The 22,264-nt window shown below is 31.4% G+C and overlaps 2 protein-coding genes across 2 annotated transcripts; one reads left to right on the forward strand and one right to left on the reverse strand.

Moving 5' to 3' along the window:
- Window positions 1-888: 888 nt before the first annotated feature.
- Window positions 889-15,283, forward strand: LOC139485327 (dolichyl-diphosphooligosaccharide--protein glycosyltransferase subunit TUSC3-like). The gene is made up of 11 exons (XM_071269745.1): window positions 889-1,073; window positions 2,868-3,037; window positions 4,168-4,285; window positions 6,076-6,158; window positions 6,674-6,731; window positions 8,651-8,791; window positions 9,317-9,406; window positions 10,235-10,298; window positions 12,793-12,867; window positions 13,582-13,672; window positions 14,234-15,283. Exons 1-11 carry the CDS (start codon window positions 972-974, stop codon window positions 14,247-14,249), a joined length of 1,008 nt encoding a protein of 335 aa, XP_071125846.1. The 5' UTR covers window positions 889-971; the 3' UTR covers window positions 14,250-15,283.
- A 2,937-nt stretch (window positions 15,284-18,220) lies between these two features.
- On the reverse strand, window positions 18,221-21,747 carry LOC139485328 (uncharacterized). Its single transcript, XM_071269747.1, has 2 exons — window positions 21,616-21,747; window positions 18,221-20,640 (listed from the first exon to the last, which is right to left on the reverse strand). The coding sequence occupies exon 2, from the start codon at window positions 20,626-20,628 to the stop codon at window positions 18,316-18,318; it is 2,313 nt and encodes a 770-aa protein (XP_071125848.1). The 5' UTR covers window positions 20,629-20,640; window positions 21,616-21,747; the 3' UTR covers window positions 18,221-18,315.
- Between the last annotated feature and the right edge of the window lie 517 nt (window positions 21,748-22,264).

The raw sequence follows: 22,264 nt of genomic DNA on the forward strand, positions 1-22,264 counted from the left end.
CAACATACACACACGTTTTTTTTTCTCTCGTGCTCTCCGATTTCAACCATCAAATAAAGTTTTCCAATCTAATTAAAATTAGAAAAGAAAAAGAGAGAAGGATCCTTTTTAGCAAAGGTTGCCGGGGGTAACCTTCTCTGTGTTTACGATATACATGAAATATTTGCCACTGCCCCTTGTCTGTTCTATAAACCCTTACCCTGAATTTACTATCTGTTACTGTTTGTAAAGGGGTTTACTGCTTTTTATCTCGATCTTATTCCAGCATATTTCACTGTTGGTGTCCAGTGTGTTTTCAGCTGTAGATAACATGTCTTTCAAGTTCTTTATACTAAGTTTAAAACCCGGCCCTCCACCTCCATGTCCTATCCCAAATTCACGATCTTTTCTTTTATACTTAATGAGTTCTGCAGTGCATTTGACATGGTTTTATCTAGGTGTGTTTCGGCTGCATGTATTATATGGGGTTTAATAAATCCAGAAATTTTTATTTTATTTTATTTAAGATTTTTTAAAATCTAACTTTATTTTAACATTTATTCCTAATTGGTTTTATCTAGGTGTGTGTTTAGCACAGGCTCTTGTCTCAATCCCCCCTATACACCTTTATATAACATTAAGGTATATAGGAAAAATAATTCCGAGACACTGAAGTGTCTGTGCATGGTGTTTAAGTTGCATGTATTATATGGGGGTTTCTAATGCAGAATTTTTTTATTTTTTTTTTTAATTTTAAAATCTAACCTTTTCCACATTGTTTGTATTATTTCTTTTCCCAAATTTTGGGTAAAATCAGGTATCAAACATCCAAACATACTATCCGCACTCATCTGTGTCCACACTTGTATAGTGGAAAATATATGTCATTGCCGTAATGTTTATCAACCAATCAGAGACGTTTTAACAAACACGTATCAACGTTTTGGACGCATCGAGATTCTTCCTTCAATCCTACGCAAAAGGAAGTATTGATGTGCAATATGGCAGCGATGTGGACGTTGTTGAAAGTTTTTCTGACAGTTTTCTGTTTAAGCCTTATTCAGAATTCATTTGCTGTGCAGAAAAATAAACAGGTATATAATTCGTCTATTTGATTACGCATTGTCTTTTTTGTGAGAATTATCAACGGAAATCCTGCGCTATATATCGGACACAATCTTGCCGGCTTACATTCATGACTCTCCTTGAGTTTACCATACCGGCTTACCAGTCAATATAATACTCTAATATCATGAATATCATTCGTCTCACTAATTAGCGACAAAAAAAAAATAGTGACGAGAAGACTATTTTATAGCGACTCTGTTTTTTATTAAAATAAATATATTAAAAAATATGCAATGACATTTTTATTTTAAAACACAGCAGTGATTTACCTTTTTTTTAATTATTATTATATTGATAGATATAGAAATTTCCCTGTCATATAATGCTTTTAATTTTTACATGTATCCTAGTGTTATCGGTTTTCGATATTGTAACAAACTTTTGCTCCGTAGGCCCAGTTCTTCAAATAAATGTGGTCAAAGCTCAAAGCCAGTCTTTAAGATGAACTGTTAAATCTACAGGCCCAGAGCTCAATTTTTGAAATTTTTTAGTTAGATTATATTGGCCTGTAGATATGATTTTTACAGGCCCAAGAGCAATTTTACAAGCCTGGGCTGCCACTCAGCGTGAAGACTGCAAAGCTGATTGTGTTAATTTAGTAGATACTTTAATTCATTTCCTATTAATTTTTTTATCCTCACGATTTTCTCTTGGGTAAATTAAGAAAAATCAAAACATCTGTTGTTGTGCATAATTTTGACAGAATAAAAACTCGCTTCAAGCATGCATAAATTTCAACATTTGAGCTGCGTCGGATAGAAATCGACCTTATGCAAGTGCATGTACACATATACATATCTAAGACTTTGATCGATTTTGGAATAACTAAGATATAAAAGCTGCATTTGAAATACGGAAATTGAGAAAACATGTGCGATTTCGCGAACTACTTTTATTCTTACCACATGCATTGCTATCGAAATCTAATTACTATCGAGAACAGATGACTTCACGATACTTGTGTTTTAGAACAATTATATATTTATTTTATAAATTTTTTAACACTCTCTCTGTCTAAATATAATAAACTGACTGCATACAAAATGCATTATTCGTAAATCAATGTCCTGAAAAGTGGAAAAACTTTTTTCAAACTTTCAGTGAATTTTATGACCTTTCAACAGAAGCTTTCGCTGTCAAGAGACGGCTTAGTGTCTGTGGAAATATCTAATCACAAATGCACCATATCCACTTTCAAATCTACTTTAATTTTGCAGTAAATTTCAAAGAAAAAGATTTAGCAATTGACATTAGACAATGATTGAGACATCAAAACTGGTACATGTATTACCACCTGAATTGTTTTTATTTTTCGCTAATCATGTTTATTGATTTGTTTATGTTATAAATTAGGATGTAAGTTTTCTCAATTGAATTGTTTCATATTATTCATGTTGGGGCCTTTCTACGCAACTATCGGATAGGATTTTTTCATATTGTTGAAGGCCTTATGGTTGCTTATAATTGCTTACACCTACTTGAATGATCCTTATCATTTTAACTTTGATGGATAGTTTTCTCGTTGGCAATCCTGTAACATCTCCTTATCTTAAATTGTATACAGATACATGACATATATTTATCAATGCCATGTACATGCAGTCTTCAACAAAAAAGTAACTTACCTAGACAATATATATGTCAAGTCTTAAAACACACCAATGTTTTTGTTATTTAAATCTATGAATTGATACTAAAAAAAATTCCCATATCAAAATATGTTTGATGAAAAAAAGTCTATTATTTTCATTGTCTTATAGGATTTATTGACTGACAAGGTACAACAGATGACAGAATGGAACAACAAGAAATCAGTTATCAAGTTTAATGGAGATAAATTTAAACAGTATGTCAGAACTGCACCTAGGAATTATTCAGTTATCGTCATGTTAACTGCTCTACAGCCTAAAAGACAGTGTTCTGTATGCAAGTAAGTTTCATGGTGTTTATTGTTTATTAACTCAATACATATATCATGTTTATATTTGTTCTTAAACAATGATAAACTGAACTTTTATTTTTTTCAAATGCTTAATATCATTAATATACAAATACACAGATTTAAGTCATGTTATTACAATGTACCAGTTTATTATAACCAATACAAAGTACAAAGATTGACATGGAAATTTGGATATCAATAAAACTTAATCATACATAGACATATTGCAAAACAACTTGTTTGTAAATGTTACAAATTCTACATTATATGGTATAGTGGGTTATTTCAGTGGGTATTACTGTAAGATTTCACGATTTAGGAGCATCAAAGTATACGAAAAATTTGGGCATTTTTTATTTTGGCTGACTCTTTTATCCCAATTAAACATGTTAGATTTTTTGCAGATGACAGAAATCATGGAAATGGTTGCAGTTAAAAAAAAAATATAAATTGACTGTTGTCAATGATTGTTATGGTTAAATGATTGTTTTATTTAATACTGATTATATTTAAATACACTTAATCAATAAAATACCAGTACTTAGATTTTTGTCACAGGTGTAAAATTCTGGTAAATGTTACGGTTGATTAGTTACGAAATTGATCGGGCCTTTTGGGATTCCCCATTACCAGCCAAAATAAGTAAAATAAATACCCTGTATAAATAACCTGTTATACAGTAGTAGAAAGATGGTTGCTATTCATGCTTTATCAACTGGTAGTGATAGGTTGTTGTTTGCTAAATTTCCATGGGCAAACATTTTATGCATATTTAGGAAGACATTTGAGGTAAACCATATCATGAAACTAGGTACTGTAAATTTTATTAATATTCATTGGATACTAATTTTCGTGGATTACGTGGTTACAGGGGAATCAAAAATTTAAATATTCAACGAATAAGAATTTTTCTAAAGGAATGTATGCAGACTTTGCCAAAAACAATATCCATGAATATGCAAGTTTTCCTCAATCCACGAAAATTGATACCCACAAAAATGAATGAATCCACAGAATTCAAGCACAAATTTGACAAAAAATACACAGGACCACCAGGCAACATAACCCCATTCATCATTGTTCATATTTAAGATTTCGCCTGCATTTATTTATTTCAGACAGGCTAATGAAGAGTATGTAATCCTAGCTAATTCTTGGAGGTACTCCCAGCAGTATTCTAACAAACTATTTTTCGCTATGGTTGATTATGATGATGGTGCAGATGTGTTTTCACAGGTATAATATATTTTATACATGTAATATAAGAATGACATTGCTGTGTACGTTTTAGAAACAAACAAAATAAGCGTTTCTAAATTCTTCTTTATTAAAAATGTTTAAAGTATATTACAAATACATGAAATATAAGGAAAATGTTAATAGTTAATTACATAGAGAGAAAAAAACTTGTAATGATTTTTATAAATCTACCTACCGGTATCTATACTATTAAACGAGAAGACCTCATTTTGGGTGTCGCTTCTCCTCCTTCCACAATAAATTAATCATCATGCCTCTGTGTCCTATAGGTAACATGTATAGTCGCATTTGTCATCCATTCTTATGATCATTCAGTTGGGGTTATTTTGGAATAAAAACGAAAAAGAATGCGTCCGGATATTTTCCCGTCATTGGACAAAACTTTAAGTCAGATTAGACTTCCGGTTTGTGTTTTTCTGTACTTTGAACATACAAAGACTATGAATAAAGTATATACATTTGCTTTCTGCTGTCATTTTGAGTTCTAGCATGTATCATCCTTGCTTAACGTGTTTCAGTTTGGGTTATTTTGGGAGGAAAACGAAAATGAATAATATTTGCTATTTACTATCAATTAGTTTACAGTGGCGGATCCAGAACTTTTCATAAGGGAGGGGGGCACTGACTGACCTAAAAGGGGGGCGTTCCTCTCATGCTTCAGTGATTCCCCATATAATCAACAAATTTTTTTCAACGACCCTCCCTGGGATCCGCCTATGGTTTACTATCAACGGCGGTCACTGCGGATATATTTCTGTATACATACATTTACTATGAATAACTGTATTTGTTATAATTTACTATAAATTCCAATGGTTATCTTGGGAGGGGGGATCTTTACTATTTATGGCGTTCACTGATGTATATATATATATATATATATAAGTACTTTTGACTTTTGATACCTCTCCTGAAATTATCTGAATAGTAATTAAAGAATATATGCATGTTCATAGAGTACAGAAAAACAGAAGGTATAAAAATCGGTATTTGGAAAATAGGGGGAGGGCAAAAAAATATGTCCAGTCTCTAAGTACCTTAGACTTTTGATACCTCTCCTGAAATTCTCTGTATAGTAATTAAAGTATATATGCATGTTCATAGAGTACAGAAAAACAGAAGGTATAAAAATCGGTATTTGGAAAATAGGGGGAGGGCTAAAAAATGTGCCCAGTCCCTAAGTACCTTTGACTTTTGATACCTCTCCTGAAATTCTCAGTATAGTAATTAAATTACAGAAAAACAGATGGTATAAAAATCGGTACTTGGAAAATAGGGGGAAGGCAAAAAATGTGCCCAGTCCCTAAGTACCTTTGACTTTTGATATCTCTCCTGAAATTCTCCAGTCAGTATATTTTTTTTACAGTTTACATACGCTCTATTTCCCCGCGATTTCGCGGGTATGTTCTAGTATAATTATTAAACTTAAAAAACAACAAATCAGAATCATAGGGATAAATGGAAGTTCAAACAACATTAAACAGATAATGTTTCAATCAAATTAAGTAGGGAGAACATGGTAATACCATATCAATACAAATCCTGCTTTGCACTAGGGTGACAAGTTGAGTCAGATTTTAAACAAACTAAATCATGTACATGTAGCTGATAATTTATTATTCCTAAGTTCCACTGCCACTCCATCATTGATAGGTTATGTAGGTTATTCTGACATTGAAGAACCAAAAATGTTCTCCGATTTGAAAAGACTTGTGCTATCTAGTGAGCAGCATTATTGTATTAATGTATAAACTTTATTTTTCTAGCTGAAGACGAACACTGCTCCAGTATTTATGCATTTCCCAGAAAAAGGCAAGACAAAGAAAGGAGACACTTTGGATATTAACAGGTTTATCATAACAGAATTATCATATAGCATGAATAATTAAAAACAAAACTTTGCAGAAATTGACATTTGAAAAATTACAATGGACTACAAAAGACATTTTTTCATTAATTGATGTTTTCTTGATGAAATAAAATTTCATTGATAGAAAAAAAGTAAAAGAGCAAAATTATAGAACTCTGAGGAAAATTCAAAACCAAAAGTCCTTAAGCAAATGACAAAAACAAAGGCTCAAACACCTCAAACAAATAGATAACAACATAACAACTGTCATATTCCCTACTTGGTAACAGCATTTTATTATGTAGAAAATGGTGGATTAATCCTGGTTTTATAGCTAGCTAAATCTCTCACTTATATGGCAGTCACTTAAAATTCCATTATATTGACAACAATGTGTTATATTTATCTTTTTATGTGTTTAACAATTTAATAGGTTGAAAAGTTGATTATTTTATATAGCCAATAACACTTTGCCATCTCGTCCTTCTTGTGAAATAAAAACTTTTTTATTTCAGAGTAGGATTTTCTGCAGAAGCCATTGCTAAATGGGTACAAGAGAGAACTGATGTCCAGGTAGTGTTATGTTGATGGCATTATTCAGTAAAATATAAATGTATATGTACTATTACAGATGTAACCTTGGTCGATGTGCAGGCTATGACAATACAGCCTCTATTAATACAGTCGATTCCACTTAATTGCATACCGCTTAATAGCATAATTCGGTTAATTGCATAGTTTTCTCCTGCACAAAACCATTTCCCATTCATCTAATGTTAAATTGTCCGGTTATATGCATAGCTCTACAAGTGGCCTTTCGGTTTATTGCATAGAAAATTATTGCCGTCTAGATATGCTTAGTTAAAACTGACGAGATTTTTGACCGGAAACGATCATTTGGTAAGCATATTTTTCTTGAATGCATTCTTATTTTCGTTATTATTTCATATTTACTTTAGTGTTATTGAAACAAAGTTTTAAAACAGTTTCTTTCGTGTTTATATTATGGAATTTGATTAAAAATAAACCTCGATGTCTGCACAGGTAAAGTTTCCCATGTTCTATTTTAAGCCTCGAGGTCATAAAAATGTCAAACAGATAATTGTTGTAAAAACACTGACCATTCTACTTCAAAGGGTGTTAATAATTGATTGGATTTAAACAATTGTCCATAGATTACATTTGGGGTTAATTTTTAAAACAAAAACTCCTGTTAATTATCGATCATAACCAATGTGAACTCTATTGGGCTTGGGGTGATCTTTATTAATGTTAATATTATAGGGCATTTACATATGGTTAAAAGAATTTTATACATCAATCATTTGTTTTTAAAATTTTATGAAAAGAGCATTTACTTTTAATTATTATATTTTCTCACTTTCAACACTTGTGTCCAGCAATTAACCCGTACAGGACCCCACCATTACTGCTTTGCATATACGAAACTAACAAGTTGTTACTTCAGTGCCCAACTGCATAATTCATTACACATCTATTGTTAAAATAATTATAAACTGTGAAGTATTGTTTAAAAGTTTATTTTAATCAAAGCCTAACAATGTACATTGTACATATGGGTCATAGAAACAAATCTATTTTTAGAACAGTTTATTTTCGTATCCCAGGTAAAGGAAAGTCTGAATGCAAATAAACTAAAACTAAATGTGTTTATAATCTTTATTTAAAGAAACAAAATAAAATAACACATATGACACTAGAGTAGACATAAAAAATTTATTATAATAAATCATCATTCAGTATATTGTATGTGGATTACAGACGTTCATCTTTCTTCAGGGATTTCTTTTACTGATCTGTTCTATCGATGTTATTTGACTCTGTCATTTGGCATTTCGGATATAAGCATACTCCGCTTTATTGCATAATTTTGTCTGACAAATAGACTATGCAAATAACAGGAATCTACTGTACAAACTTTTTTTTTTCTTATGGCTTTCAATATTTTAAAGGTTAGGGCTATTCCAGAAAAAAATGTAGGGGGGGGGGGGTGTTGGAAGGCACATTATATTAATAATACATGGGTGATGGGTATCAGAGCAACTTTTCACACTATAATGTACTATAATTCTCAATTACAAGTGTCTGGGTGGTGGGTGCTGACAAAAACTGCCTTCCAACCCCCCATACATTTTTTTCTTGAATAGCCCTTAGCTAACTTCTTCTTGTTGCAGGTCATGACAGAGCTAAAAATAAAAAAAAAATAATAAAAGAATTCCTTGCTCCTGTATTGAATTAACAGACATGAGTTTGAGCTATAAGCTTTGAGAATACACTAATGCTCTGAAAAGAAAGGTCACTTATGTTAAAAATAGTACTTGTTTTTCATTTTCTTATAATTATCTAATGGTGACTAACTAAATTTTCAATTTTAGAAATCTGCCTGCAATGCTTTTCACACAAAACAAAACTTTTAAATATAACATTGCCAATAATTTAACAAATGATTTTAAATTAATTTTATTTTACAGATCAGAATATTCCGTCCTCCTAACTATTCAGGAACACTTGCTTTAGCATTGCTGTTTGCCTTGATTGGTGGATTGCTGTATTTAAAGAGAAACAATTTAGAATTTATCTACAACAAAACATTTTGGGGAATCGGTGCACTGGTAAGATATTTTTTTAAAATAAAGGTTTGAAATTTGTAGGACATTACCTAAAAAAAATGAGGTAACTTTTGCATCAAATCAATGAGTTGATATTCTGATAAAAAATGTTTGAATTATTTGTTCCCCAAGTGCATTTGATAATTATGTACATTTGAAAGTGATCGAAAAATTATGAAAAATATTTGTTTTTTTAAATATTTACTGGTACAATTGTGTGTTGTCAAATATTAACACATAGTTTGACATATTCCTAGTTTTTCTTTATGAGTAATGAAATTACTATTAATAACCTGACATAGGGAAAATACTATTGATCTTGTCTAGGAGGACATTTTATCTGATTCCAAAAACATGAACATACTTCTTGATAGGTTATTGCACATGAATTTTTCTTAAATTGCCGGGCCACACTCATGATCGTCTATTTAAATACAAGTGCCTTTATATTTGCACACAAGATTAGTTACTGGGACAGCCTGTAATTTTCAGAGCTTCACTGACTATCTATATTTAAACAATTTGTAGGTTATAATTTTCGCCATGACATCAGGACAGATGTGGAACCATATCAGAGGACCTCCTGTAATGCATAAAAATCCACAAACTGGCCAGATTGTAAGTTTTTGTTTTTACGTGATGGTTTTAATTTGGTGATTTTATTTCTTATTTCTTAAAAATATAAAATTATATTGCATGTTTTTCTCTCCTGAAATTGTAATGAAAACCCAAACATTTTTATTGTTAAAAGATAAACTGTAAAAAAAGGACCAGGATGTTCAGAGATGTCAATTTTTTTTATAAGTTTTTTACTATTGAAAAATAGAAAATTTGTTCAGAATTTGTGAATAGTATTGTAAGTTTTCAGAAAATGGTTTTCAAATTCTTAAAACCAAGAAGCTTAAGAGAAAAAAAGTTGAGAAAAATAGCTGTCCACTTTAACCATATACAGTACACAATGTACAGTATGTCATAGAAGATTTTGTGTGATTCACTTTGAACTGAAGCAGGGTGATTGCCGGTAATATCATACATCTAATTAATGATTTTTTTCACACAATTACATTTTGCCTATAGAATATTTAAAAAGCTATATCTGCATTCACTGAGGTAATTTCCTGTTTTGTTTTAATCTGATTATCGAGTGGATTTGATGACATTACTAGGCAATCCCTAACTTGTTATATCTTGGCAAGCAACAGTGTGATTTCCCCAATTAATGAAACTGATATGTAATTATACATATATATATATGAAGAAAAATTATGTTAAACTTAAATAGATAAACAAAGAATCTTTTATATTTTTAAGGCATGGGTCTTTTGCATGACTTTTTAAACTTATTAAATTTTTAAGGAATTTGCACTAACAAACATGATAAATATGAATGTGATCTAACATTTTATTTACTTTGATATTTGCATGTTTTTTTTCTATGTTTTGCAGAATTACATACATGGTAGTAGCCAAGGACAATTTGTTGCAGAAACATATATAGTATTTTTATTGAGTATCCTGCAATTAGAATCAGGTCATATAGTTGGTTTCATAATTTCTAGAAAAATGTTTAAATAAAATATCAATCAATCATTGGAATTTCAAATTTTAAATGATAATAGATAAATCCCTTTATTAACATACTGCTATCTTTTCAAAAGTGAGGATGTTAAAATGTTAATGTTACATAAAAACAAATATAAGAAGAGTGTTTAACATTTTGAAAGTCGGGTAGTATGTTGATTTTCAAACGTATATACATTTTGGAGATACCAAGATAATCATACCTCTGTGATTTGATACTTTTACATTTATAATTCTCAAATTGTGGTTTTCAAACAATAATATTTAAATTCAGCTTTTTTTTTTATGTTTTGAGGAGGTAGATATTTTCAGAACTAAGAAATATTAAACATTCCTTCCTGCCTGTACATAAATGCGTGTATGGTATAATAACAAAAGTACTGCGATTAAAAAAAATTAAGCTAATTCATTAATAGTGCACTACATGTAGTGTGTTTAATGTATGTGAGTCTTAACATTTGTGTTGTTGCTACCATACTCATGTTAAATCTAGACTGATTGTTCTAATAACATACAGGTAGACTCTGACCCTATGAAACAGACAATCCTAGAATCGGGTATAGTTTGTTTACTTTGTATCTTTAATGTTGCTCACATTTTGCTGGTTTAAGGTGACATATTAACTGATACTGGCAATCATACTAACTTTTTATTATTTTCTCTTTTATTATACTTTTTTTCTGATATTTTGGCAACTGGTCAGTGGATATTTATTTGTTTTTAAGAGCAATGTTAACAGTTGTTAGTATTGATCTCAATATTATTCAGCTATAATGGTTTCCTCAAGATGAAGTTACCTTGGATAGTCCAATAATTGCATTTTGGGTTTAACTTTTAAAATTTTTATTAAACAATTTGAAACATGGTAGTATTTCAAATTTCTGGAATTATTTTGAACAAGTTGCTGATACATGTATTTAGAATATATTGCATGCATGATAAGGTAATTGATGTATGTTTTATTTTTATTTTTTATAAAATTACAACAAATAATCATATGGAATTAACAACTTTAATGAAATGTAAAAGGCTTGCAGAATTTTATTTGATTTACTTTTTTCAAACTTATTATGTATTATATATACCACGCTATTTACGAGTTAACATATTTAAACGACGAATCCACAGGATGAGTTCGTTTAAATATGTTAATGAGTAATACATGGTATATATGTTTTGTAACATCATTTAAAAGTGGCCTGGTGATTTTTATCCAATAAAAAGCAGTGGGAGTGTTGATCTAGCCCCCTGCTTAGCATGTGCACGAGAAAATCGATCCAGTCAATTTTTCAACATATCAATCTTTATATTAAACCATGCTTTTTCAGAAACCAAACTATTAAGCAGATTAATGTAATTATAATTGTAACATAATACAGCATTTTTCCTTTGAGGTTTTTAAGTGATAATCTGCTTAATAGTTCGGTTTCTGAAAAACCATGGTTTAATATAAAGATTGATATGTTATTCCATTTAAAAGAATCATGATGTACTTTGTGCTTGTAACTTCATGTAGATAGACAGAGCTTGGACTATGGTTTAATCTGATATTTTTCATGTTAAACCATGATTTAAACTCCGCCTCTTTGTAACATCTCTATGTGACTGACAGTTAAGTGAATGCAGGAGGACAAGGATTTCTGAATGAACCTGCTGATTTTCGAAAAATTGACTTGATCGATTTTCTCATGCATGTGCTAAGCAGGGGGCTAAAACGACACTCCAACTGCTTTTTATTGGATAAAAATCACCAGGCCACTTTCAAATGATGTTACAAAACATATATACCACGTATTACTCATTAACATATATAAACGAACTCATCCTGTGGATTAGTCGTTTAATTATGTTAACTCGTAAATAGCGTGCTATATATAATACTTACATTAAAACCATGAAAACAGGATTTTAGTTCATTTAGATATTTCAAAAACGATTGTTTGATAAAAACATTCGGAGATGAGGTTTGCTTGCTGTTTAGGCAAGTATCCAGCAGAGTTAGAATGAAGCGTATGTAGAGTTGTCAGAATTAAAATCAGCTATTATCTGAACTTTTTTAGTTTCAACTCATAATAGAAGAGGAACATTAAATTCCATATATTACATTAGAATTTTCTTCACAAATGAATAATTTGTAAATGAAGATTGAAAAAATAATAAAGTATCTCAATAAGATTAATACAAAAAATACTAGATCTTGATTCTTTCTGTTGATCTTGATTTTATGAGAGTAAGAGAAGATTGGAAAGTTTTTGGAAAAAAAGACTTCGAAGTAAATCACTAGCATGACTAGGGGGAAAATTAGAATGTAAAAGAGATGAAGAAAGTATAAGAGGGTTTAGGGGGACGAAATAAGAGACTGATAGACATGGTAATAATATTTAAAGCTATACATGTGAAAATGATCCTTAACCAGATTTTAGATGCAGCAGTTGTTGGAGGGTTTATCATGTTGAATGAAGCCAATAATATCAAAGGCGACAGTGGAAAAAGAAGAAGTAAGTGAATGGCTGAACATTAGTTAGTTGTTTAAGACTTTTTTTGTATCTAGAATATTTAAATGCTGATCAATAAAGTATGTAAAATGGAATGCAATTGTCTGTATGTTTCTGATCAAGAATGTCACACTTTCTTGTTCCTAAAAAATTATAACAAAGTTTTTGCACTGACGATTAGCTCCCTTTTGATTTTAACGATTTTCAGTATTGTAGCTCTAGAATTATGGGTCTTTAATTGTAGCCAATGTGTTAAACAAAGTCAAGAATATGACCAGCTTCTGATTTTTTTCTTCATTGTTATATAGAACTATTTAAAATTGCTTTGAATATTTTAACTCTTGGGAGCTTGTCTTCTGATTAATTAACATAACTTTAGTTATTGTGTCTTTTTGAAATACTTCTACCATTCCAGTGTTCAATCCATTGAAGCAAGCTTCATTCTGATTGTGATGATTTATAATTGTTTTTCTTTCCAAGTAATCAACAGACATTTATTCATAGTATCACAAAAATATGTTCTATGAAACCCAGTGTGCTTTCCATTTTGATGTTTTTAATTATTTTGTTCCAGAGTAAATAAACTTTAATGTTATCTTAAAAACTGTAATGAATTCAATCATGCATACTGTCAGAATCTTAATTATTTTTAATCGATAAATTTTTGGGCATAATGTAAATGAGATGATTTTTAATAAATTTTTGTTCTTATTTCAGTAATAGCATTAGTTGGCCTAGGACTAGTTGCCTTCTTCTTTAGTTTACTGTTATCTGTGTTTCGGTCCAAATATCAAGGATATCCTTACAGGTTTGTATGCATACCATATATTGTTACAAAATAAAGCCCTTACATTCATGTTTTAAATTAATAAAAAAACTATTGCAATCAATTTGGGAAAAACAAAACTTTTAATATTTGCCTCCAGCCATGCCCATAATTCAATAGATGTTTTTAAGATGTCTTTTGGATTATATTAAGACTTTGAAAACAAATTTCTCCATCCTTCATTCTGGCTATTATGCTTTTTCCTATCGCTTTGGATGAGTTCAAAATCAAGAAAAATTTAAATGTTGTACAATTTAGTAAGGGATTTATAGTATTTTGGTATACCATTGTCTGTTCATCCATCCATTCATCTGTCTGTATGTCAACACTACATAAAATAGCTTTAAACAATTCATATGAAATCTTAACACAAAATTTAAGACATAAAGCTGACACACCTATAAAGGTTGTATCAAGCATATGATAAAATTTGATTTGCTTTACAAAAAAGAATTATATCTTATCGTTGGTCTGTATGAAACTTCGTGAGAAGCACTTTTTAAATTAATTAAACGATATGTATTTCTGTTCTTTCTTTTTCAGCTTTTTATTCAAGTAGAGCATTAGTAGGACGCAATGCTGATTTTTATGTGTGGATGTCGTGAAGATGCAATCAAGGACTGCCTAAGACATTTTATTAAAATTTATATTGTTGAAAGCTAGAATATGAATGTTGACTGACAGTTTGTCTGCAAAAGTTGTTGAATTATTTACAGTACTGTACATCCACAGTTTAGCATTATAAGCAGAAAGTTTTTGGATGAATAGAGTCTTTACAGTTATCAATTAAACAATGTATGATATGGCACTTTTTTTGGCCCCTAATATTTGGAAATCACAAACTATTATAAATCTATCAAAACACATTCAGATAAGTAAAAAAGAAAGTAATTTTAATTTAAGTAGGCACATACGTACAATACAAAAGAGTAACATGAGCTCTAATTATAAGGAGCTTAAAAATATTGGACATTATTAATAAATTCTTTTATCAATGTTTGTTCTCTTTTGTTAATTGAATCCCTGAAATTTCTTGATTTTCAAGAAAAACTACTTTCAACTAGGAAATGAGAGAAATGAAGTATATTTTTGCCACATATTGTTTTGAAAAATTTGAATGTGATATTGTTGTTTGTAGGCCTGAAGATTCTATATGATTTAACCCCAAACTGTTTTTATTTAGTATATTTTGTGGTAATTTTGTCAATCATAACTTGTTTATCATCACAGATGACATTTGTTTGGTAGTATCCTATTCATTTATCAATAAAATTAACATAGTTTAAAAAGTGTTGGAAGAAATGTACTCTCTTTGGAATATCAAGGGCCAGATAAAGACCCTGATCATACCTCCTTCGTTGACTTTATAGTGTACACACAATTACGGATAAGAAAAAGATTTAAATAATCCAAGAAAAGGATTAGCTCTCCAATGTGAATTTAGAAAAATATTAATTAGTTTGAATATTGGTTCTATCGATTTTGTATTAGCATTTGAAAGGGCAAATATTGAAAATTGTAATTATTGTTAATTGTTGTCAGGTTTATACATTAATTAATGGGAGATATCTTTTTTAATAAAAGTAAAATCTATCTGTTGTTTGTGTTATATTATTTATTTATACATGTACCATGTGGCATTTATTTGACTTTTTCATCATCTGCAAATTTAATTTACTCCCTTATGAGTAAAAGAATACTATATTTCGTATACTGTTCCATCAGACAGGATTCACCTGACCTCAACCTCATTTTATAGATCAGTGATCAAGGTTAAGTTTTTGTGGTCAAGTCCATATTTCAGATATACAATAATCAAAATGGTCATCTACATTAGGTGCCTCTGGAATGATTGTAAAGTGAATATGTCTGTTTGGCAGGGTTCATTTGATGCTGACCACATGTTTATGGTACATTAGACTCATTATAATTAGTCAATGTTAAGTTTTCATGACAGATACCATATGCAATAGGCCAACTTTTATTTGGTGTATAAAATGATTGTATGCTGTCTTGCAATGTTCATCTGAACTTGACCTCATTTTTATGGTTGATTGTTCATTTTTATGCCCCACCTACGATAGTAGAGGGGCATTATGTTTTCTGGTCTGTGCGTCCGTTCGTCCGTCCGTCCGTTCGTCCGTCCGTTCGTTCGTTCGTCCGTCCGTCTGTCCCGCTTCAGGTTAAAGTTTTTGGTCGAGGTAGTTTTTGATGAAGTTGAAGTCCAATCGACTTCAAACTTGGTACACATGTTCCCTATGATATGATCTTTCTAATTTTAATGCCAAATTAGAGATTTTACCCCAATTTCACGGTCCACTGAACATAGAAAATGATAGTGCGAGTGGGGCATTCGTGTACTGAGGACACATTCTTGTTTTTTTAAATTTTCGTATTTAGAAGTGCCAATGAGAAAACTCTCCATCCAAGTCGCAATTTATAAAAGTAAACCATTATAGGTCCATGTACGGTCTTCAACACAGAGCCTTGGCTCAAACTGAACAGCAAGCTATAAAGGGCCCCAAAAAAGTGCTGTTTCTCAGATGTTTCATTTTTATACACGAGTCCTAACTATATTTGGTGTATGGCATTAGTTTTGTTCTCTGGTAAGGTTTGTCTTTGAGTCATGCATCTGCTTCTCTTATATTGTAAGTTTTATTATGTTATTTTTAAATTCTGTTTAATGTCTTGAAAAGACTATTTGGACGATCATATTAACTTTAAACCCATTTAAGAACAAACTAGAGCGTAATATTAATTATCAACATAACTGATAAAATGAATGACATTTAACATTTTCTTACGCGATTTTTTGACCTGAAATGACATTTTTTTTTACCATTTATTGTACGTTTGCTTAGCTATAAGCCTGCATTTGGAAACAGATGAACAGAAATTGTTGACGGCCAATAATTCAGCAGTTCAAGATCTACAAATATGATCTTTAATTAAATCCTTATAGAAATGATATATTGTTTTAAATTACGAGAATTAATTTTTTTTAAATCTTTTTGTGTGTGCATAAGTATAAGTATGTATGTCTTCTTAACAACTTCTAATGAGAGACCAAAGGTCGAATATATAAATAACTACAAGTCGCCGTATAAACTTCAACAATGATCAAAACCAATACTGTATAGTCCACTTTAAAAAGCACGGTTATGACGAAAATGTGAAACAATTCAAAAGATAATGGAATTTGATGCCAATGTCATACAATGAGAGGTTTAGCTAACTATAAAACCAGGTTCAATCCACCATTGTCTACACAAGAAAATGCCTGTACCAAGTCAGGAATATGACAGTTGTTATCCATTCGTTTGGTGTGTTTGTGCTTTCGATTATATCATTTGATTAGGGACTTTCCGTTTTGAATTTTCCTCCGAGATCAGTACTTTTGTGATTTTACTTTTGACCTATTCTGTAATAATTGAATACACTCGTTGTACAGTCGATACTCAGGATTTCAGACTGAAACCATTTTAACCGGTTTTTTTTTAGAAAGAGTAATATAGTGTAGTTATGTTTTTTTTCTACACAAAGTTCATTCATTTACTCCACACTCTTAAACTTCACTACTTAATTCATTTTTTCACCCATTTTAAACTCGATGCATTAGATTTTTGTAAAGCCTAAACTGTTTATCCATATTCAAATGAGATGTAGAGTGGTTTTTTTTTCGTAAATTTGTTTTGTCCATTTATACCTTATGAATGATAAGTTGACATCTCATGATATAAACAAAATCTTTAATGCTCTATTATATTGTGAATTTCCTATGTGTTGAAATTTTCGAGAAAGAGTTATATAGCGATCAATATATTTTTTGTCTGCATCTCTTATTACCTGTAGATCCTTCAATATCGATTCTTATATTTAACAATATGATGGACAAATCGTCCTCATATATTTACTTCCAATTTACATTACATATGTTTTCATTTGTTTTATGATGCTTTTTTTCCCCTCGACTGTATTTTTGATATGGTTATGAGAGTATTTATTACAAACCTACAGCCTTTAAAACTGAGATTTTTGTTATAAAATTTGAAACATAGGTTACTCACTTGCTTTTCTATGATGTGCTATTGTTTATTTTTTACCAAAAGTTCTAACCAACCTAGCTGTAAATTCCCAAATACCTCGTGCTGAGTCACAAAAGTCGAGCGCACCCTAAAAGGTGTACTTGATTTGGTCCATATTTTTATCTGTTTTAACCAATAGCTACATTAATAAACTTGTTTACGCTAGCACAACATGCAATAATCCTATATCTATCAGTCATCAAATTGCTAAATATGATAGTACAAGGATAAAGGCTGTGGATTTTCTATAAAATTTCCATATGTTTAGCATTGAATCAACAGAAGGGTACATTATCCTTAAGAAAATAATCTATTGATGTAGAAATGGAAAAGACAATAACTAATTTTGATTTTTATGAAGTTCTCCTTATGTTTGATTGAGCATTGTGCCAAGCAGTGTTTTTTTTTTTAATTTTGTTCTCTTAACATCAGACAATTTTAAAAATTACCTTTTATCGTGTTTATTAACAACATTATGTGCAAAACCAGTTTTAATGTTTCGAAATCACTGGAGTTATATGATTAAAAATTATTCACTTGCTAACCAACAATTTGCCCAGTGCCAATATTTGACGGACGAAGCTCGACAACAACTGGATGTGCAGACATTTTTATATCCAAGACGGTTCCGTTGACAGATACATTCGTCTTATTAATTGCGGGAAACTGACCTGTAAATTTATGTACCGAAACGTGATCGATGGCACTACCTAGCTGTACACGAATCGTTGAGATAGACACTTCAGAAATATCTACAGGTTTCCATGCTACAATGTGTGAGGCATGCTGGAGGAGTTGTTGTCGTGACATAGACGACCCTGTCACGTGAGCTTGAGATGACCCGAATAAATAAACATAACCATTGTCATTTTCTTGGTAAATTCCTAAGAAGTATTTGTCACCAATAAGATTAAGTATTCCTTCAAAAGCATAAAATACATTTTTCTTCACAAAGTTATGCGTTGTGGAAGCAGTTAAGCCACTTCGACAGAACAATGTATGACAATACTGCGAATTTGCATAGAAAAACCATGTGACTTTTTGGACGTTAGATCTCGCGAGAATTAGAAGTCCTCTTATACCGTACAATGCTTGCGCTGCTTCCGATACACACTCAGGAAATGTGCAGCTTTCTCCTTTACCATCGGCATCCCATCCCCATTCAGTCACCCATATCGGCTTTGATGGCATATTACTATCTCTCCATCGAACTATGTTTCTTATGCTGTTAAATGAAGAATCTGGGTGTTCTGGATAAGTTCCTATGCGAACTCCGTTACTGTTTGTTCTGAAGCTATAGGTGTGAAAATTAACCACACTAATGTTCACAGCAAGATTCTGTGTAACGCGAGTGCCAATGTAGTTTCCAGTATCATGCTTATCGTGAGCCTGGAAAGCGCCAGGAAGAATTTTGATTTTCGGATCGATTTCTTTTAGACCTGCACTCATACCTTTTAAAATCTTATTGTAAAAACTCGCCTCATAATCCCAAGGTTCGTTACCGATTTCAACTGCGTCAACCAGGCCATTACCATGAGCTGCACCAAAATGGCGAGCAAAATGTTTCCCTAAATTGAACGCTTCTATTTCGGGGCTTTGCCAAACTTTCTGAGGAAAAGACTTATTCGTAAACTGAAATGAAACATCGATCACAAGGTTTGCTTTTCGCCATGCGGAATATTCAGTATCCCAATTAAGCCAACTTTTAGCCTGGGTACCATGGTTATTTTCCATTTCGCAATACTGAGGGTCTTTACTTGGACTTGTAACGTCCCAGTCTAAGTTATGATAATTTCTTGCATGTGAAGCAACGGCATTGTATAAATTTGGACCTTCATTGCTGTTCAACAAACTACTGTATTTACTGTGTTGCCACCCCCATATACCATTGACTCCAAGTATATTCCTTATTGTGTTTTTCTGTGTATTAGCAATAACTGGTTTGCCCCATAACGTTAAATGATCCCATGCGTCAATCTCCCAACAATAAACTTTTTCATAGTTCTTTTGGAACAGTTGATACTCTAGTTGGATGTATCGAACGGTCCTCGCTGGACTTAAGTCTGTGTTGACGGCATGCAGTGCATTTGGAATTAATGACACGTTATGAGTAAAGGCAATGTTGTCAGCCGAAAATAGCATCGTTAGAACAGTTGCGGAATTAGACCCGGCCCAATGTCTTGTCCGAACCATTCCGACTTCTCTTAGCGTTCCCAAATCCACGGTTATACGTTCCCTGCAGCCCTTTGAGCCAATTGAGGCGATTTCTTTTAGCTGAAAGTTGCTATTTGATTCCAATAATATTTCTTTTACGTTGTCGAGAACCTTCGTGATTGTGATTTGTTTATAATTGTCAGCATGCTGCAAAGATTTCAAAACTTCTGTTGTTGCATTCCAGTAAGTAACACGTAGCTCTGTTTCAGTTTTATAGATACCCCATACCGATAATAAATGTAGATCTATTGGAGTTAGGAAATGTATCATCATTTTGGCTTTTTGTTGACCTGTTGTGTTAGTGTTTACATTTACATTTGACAATGTATAGAAATTTCCATCCGTCAACTTTACCAGGTCATTTGCAGGTCCACATTCAGCACTACAATGGCCATTGCTACAGGCATTTAGTAGGATGTTTTCGTCAGCACGTGGTACATACCCTGATGGAAGACATGATCCAGAAGTCCAATGTGTGTTGTCATCATTGTCTATTATATTTGCAGCATGGTTTGCACCAGATGTAGCCTTTACAGACACTCCCGGCATTTTGGTCCAAGATGGAACATACCCAGCATCAGGATCCCAAGAGTAAACCGACAGTATAAACACAAGAAGAAGCAGGCACTCTTTCTCCATCTCTGTTTTCACCTGAAACAATTAATTATTCTGGATGAGTATTTAAATCACAACAACTACTAACGAGAGTTTGAGAGTAAATATAAATGAGACAGTATCTAATATGAAAATATACAGAAAATATACAGAAAATATACATCTGGCTGTTTATCATTATTGTCTCGTTCAAAATACATACATGCATGTATTATAAGATTGTCACAGTGGAAAAATGGACAAAAATTGATTTGAGACTTTTCGGACATTTTGTAAAAGATTTTGTAAAATCACTGTTTTGTTATATTTGCAATATTTCACTAAGGGATTTTGTTATTTTTATTGTGCAAGCTTAAGATTTAAGTCAAGTTTAGAAAATTAAGCTAATCTAATTTCATGTTTTAATTTTTTTTTCAATTAGCGACATTTTACTTCAAAATGATATATGAAAACCAAACATTTAATTCCATCAATAAGTCTGAATGTTCTTTTGTTAATTATTTTCTATGTGTTACTTTTTCTGTAATCCCTTAATTGAATTTTCTTACTCATTTAGAGAAATATTTGTCAAGTCTATTCAAGTAGTTTTTGGTCTGTTATATAAACTATGTTGTTATTTTAATGTGGCAGATTGGATTTATTATTACACTGAGCAGTTCCAACTCTGTACAATTGTATTCCATGCTGAACTTATTAAATTATACATCGCGCTAACCAGAGTCGTCTTTTGTTACAAGAGCTAGTCCCAGAGTTAGAGTCCGTGCAGACTTGTCATACTGTTTATTGTGTGTGTGTGGTTCCAGGCCAACACATTTCCCAGTCACAGATACACCCAGTTTCTGTTTGTGACAAGATCATGCGCTTAGATAAAACCAAGAAGAAACAAATCAAATGTATCAAAATGATTAAAGCAGTAACCAATGTCTTACGCTAAAGTTAAACAATTAACCTCGTGTTTAAAATTATGAATATTATTCAATATAATCTTATGATAGATATTCACCAACTTACTTCAATCTTATCTCGTACACTGTATAAATTATGACAATATATGTGTCTGATAATTACAAGTTAGTACATACTTCGAGACTTAAACACGAGGAGTTATTTCTAACCGGAATTACGACGGAAAGAAAAGGAAACTAACTACAATAAAATGTTGTTTAATGACAAATGTATTCGTCAATCTGTTTAGGATGGTATCATATTGAGGAAACAATTTGATATGATACTTCTAGACATTAAACACGTTTCAGGATAGGGGTCAATTGTATTTATCGTGCCACAGTTCCTTATAAATGGCAATTGGAAAGCACTTTGAACAATTATATTTCATATAGTGTTTAGAAATAACTCTTTGTTATTTAAAACATAAAACTAGCAGTCAATTTTGTCAAAATAACTTTTAAATTTGTGTTAATGGCTATGCCTGTTGCCCAATCCAATTCAAATTATTTGAATAAAATAATTACTAAACTAACACACACAAACACATGTCTATTATATAGTATTTATCAAAGTTACACCCATCATGTTCTTATTGTATGTTTATCTGTAAGAATTTATTTTGATTGTCTTATTAAGAATACGTACGAAAAGTAGAAATATCAAGCTAGAATATTACACAGAAGGGGCGATGTTGGATATGCAGGACATATAA

The sequence above is a fragment of the Mytilus edulis genome, chromosome 8, assembly GCF_963676685.1.
Source record: "Mytilus edulis chromosome 8, xbMytEdul2.2, whole genome shotgun sequence".
Classification (NCBI taxonomy): domain Eukaryota; kingdom Metazoa; phylum Mollusca; class Bivalvia; order Mytilida; family Mytilidae; genus Mytilus; species Mytilus edulis.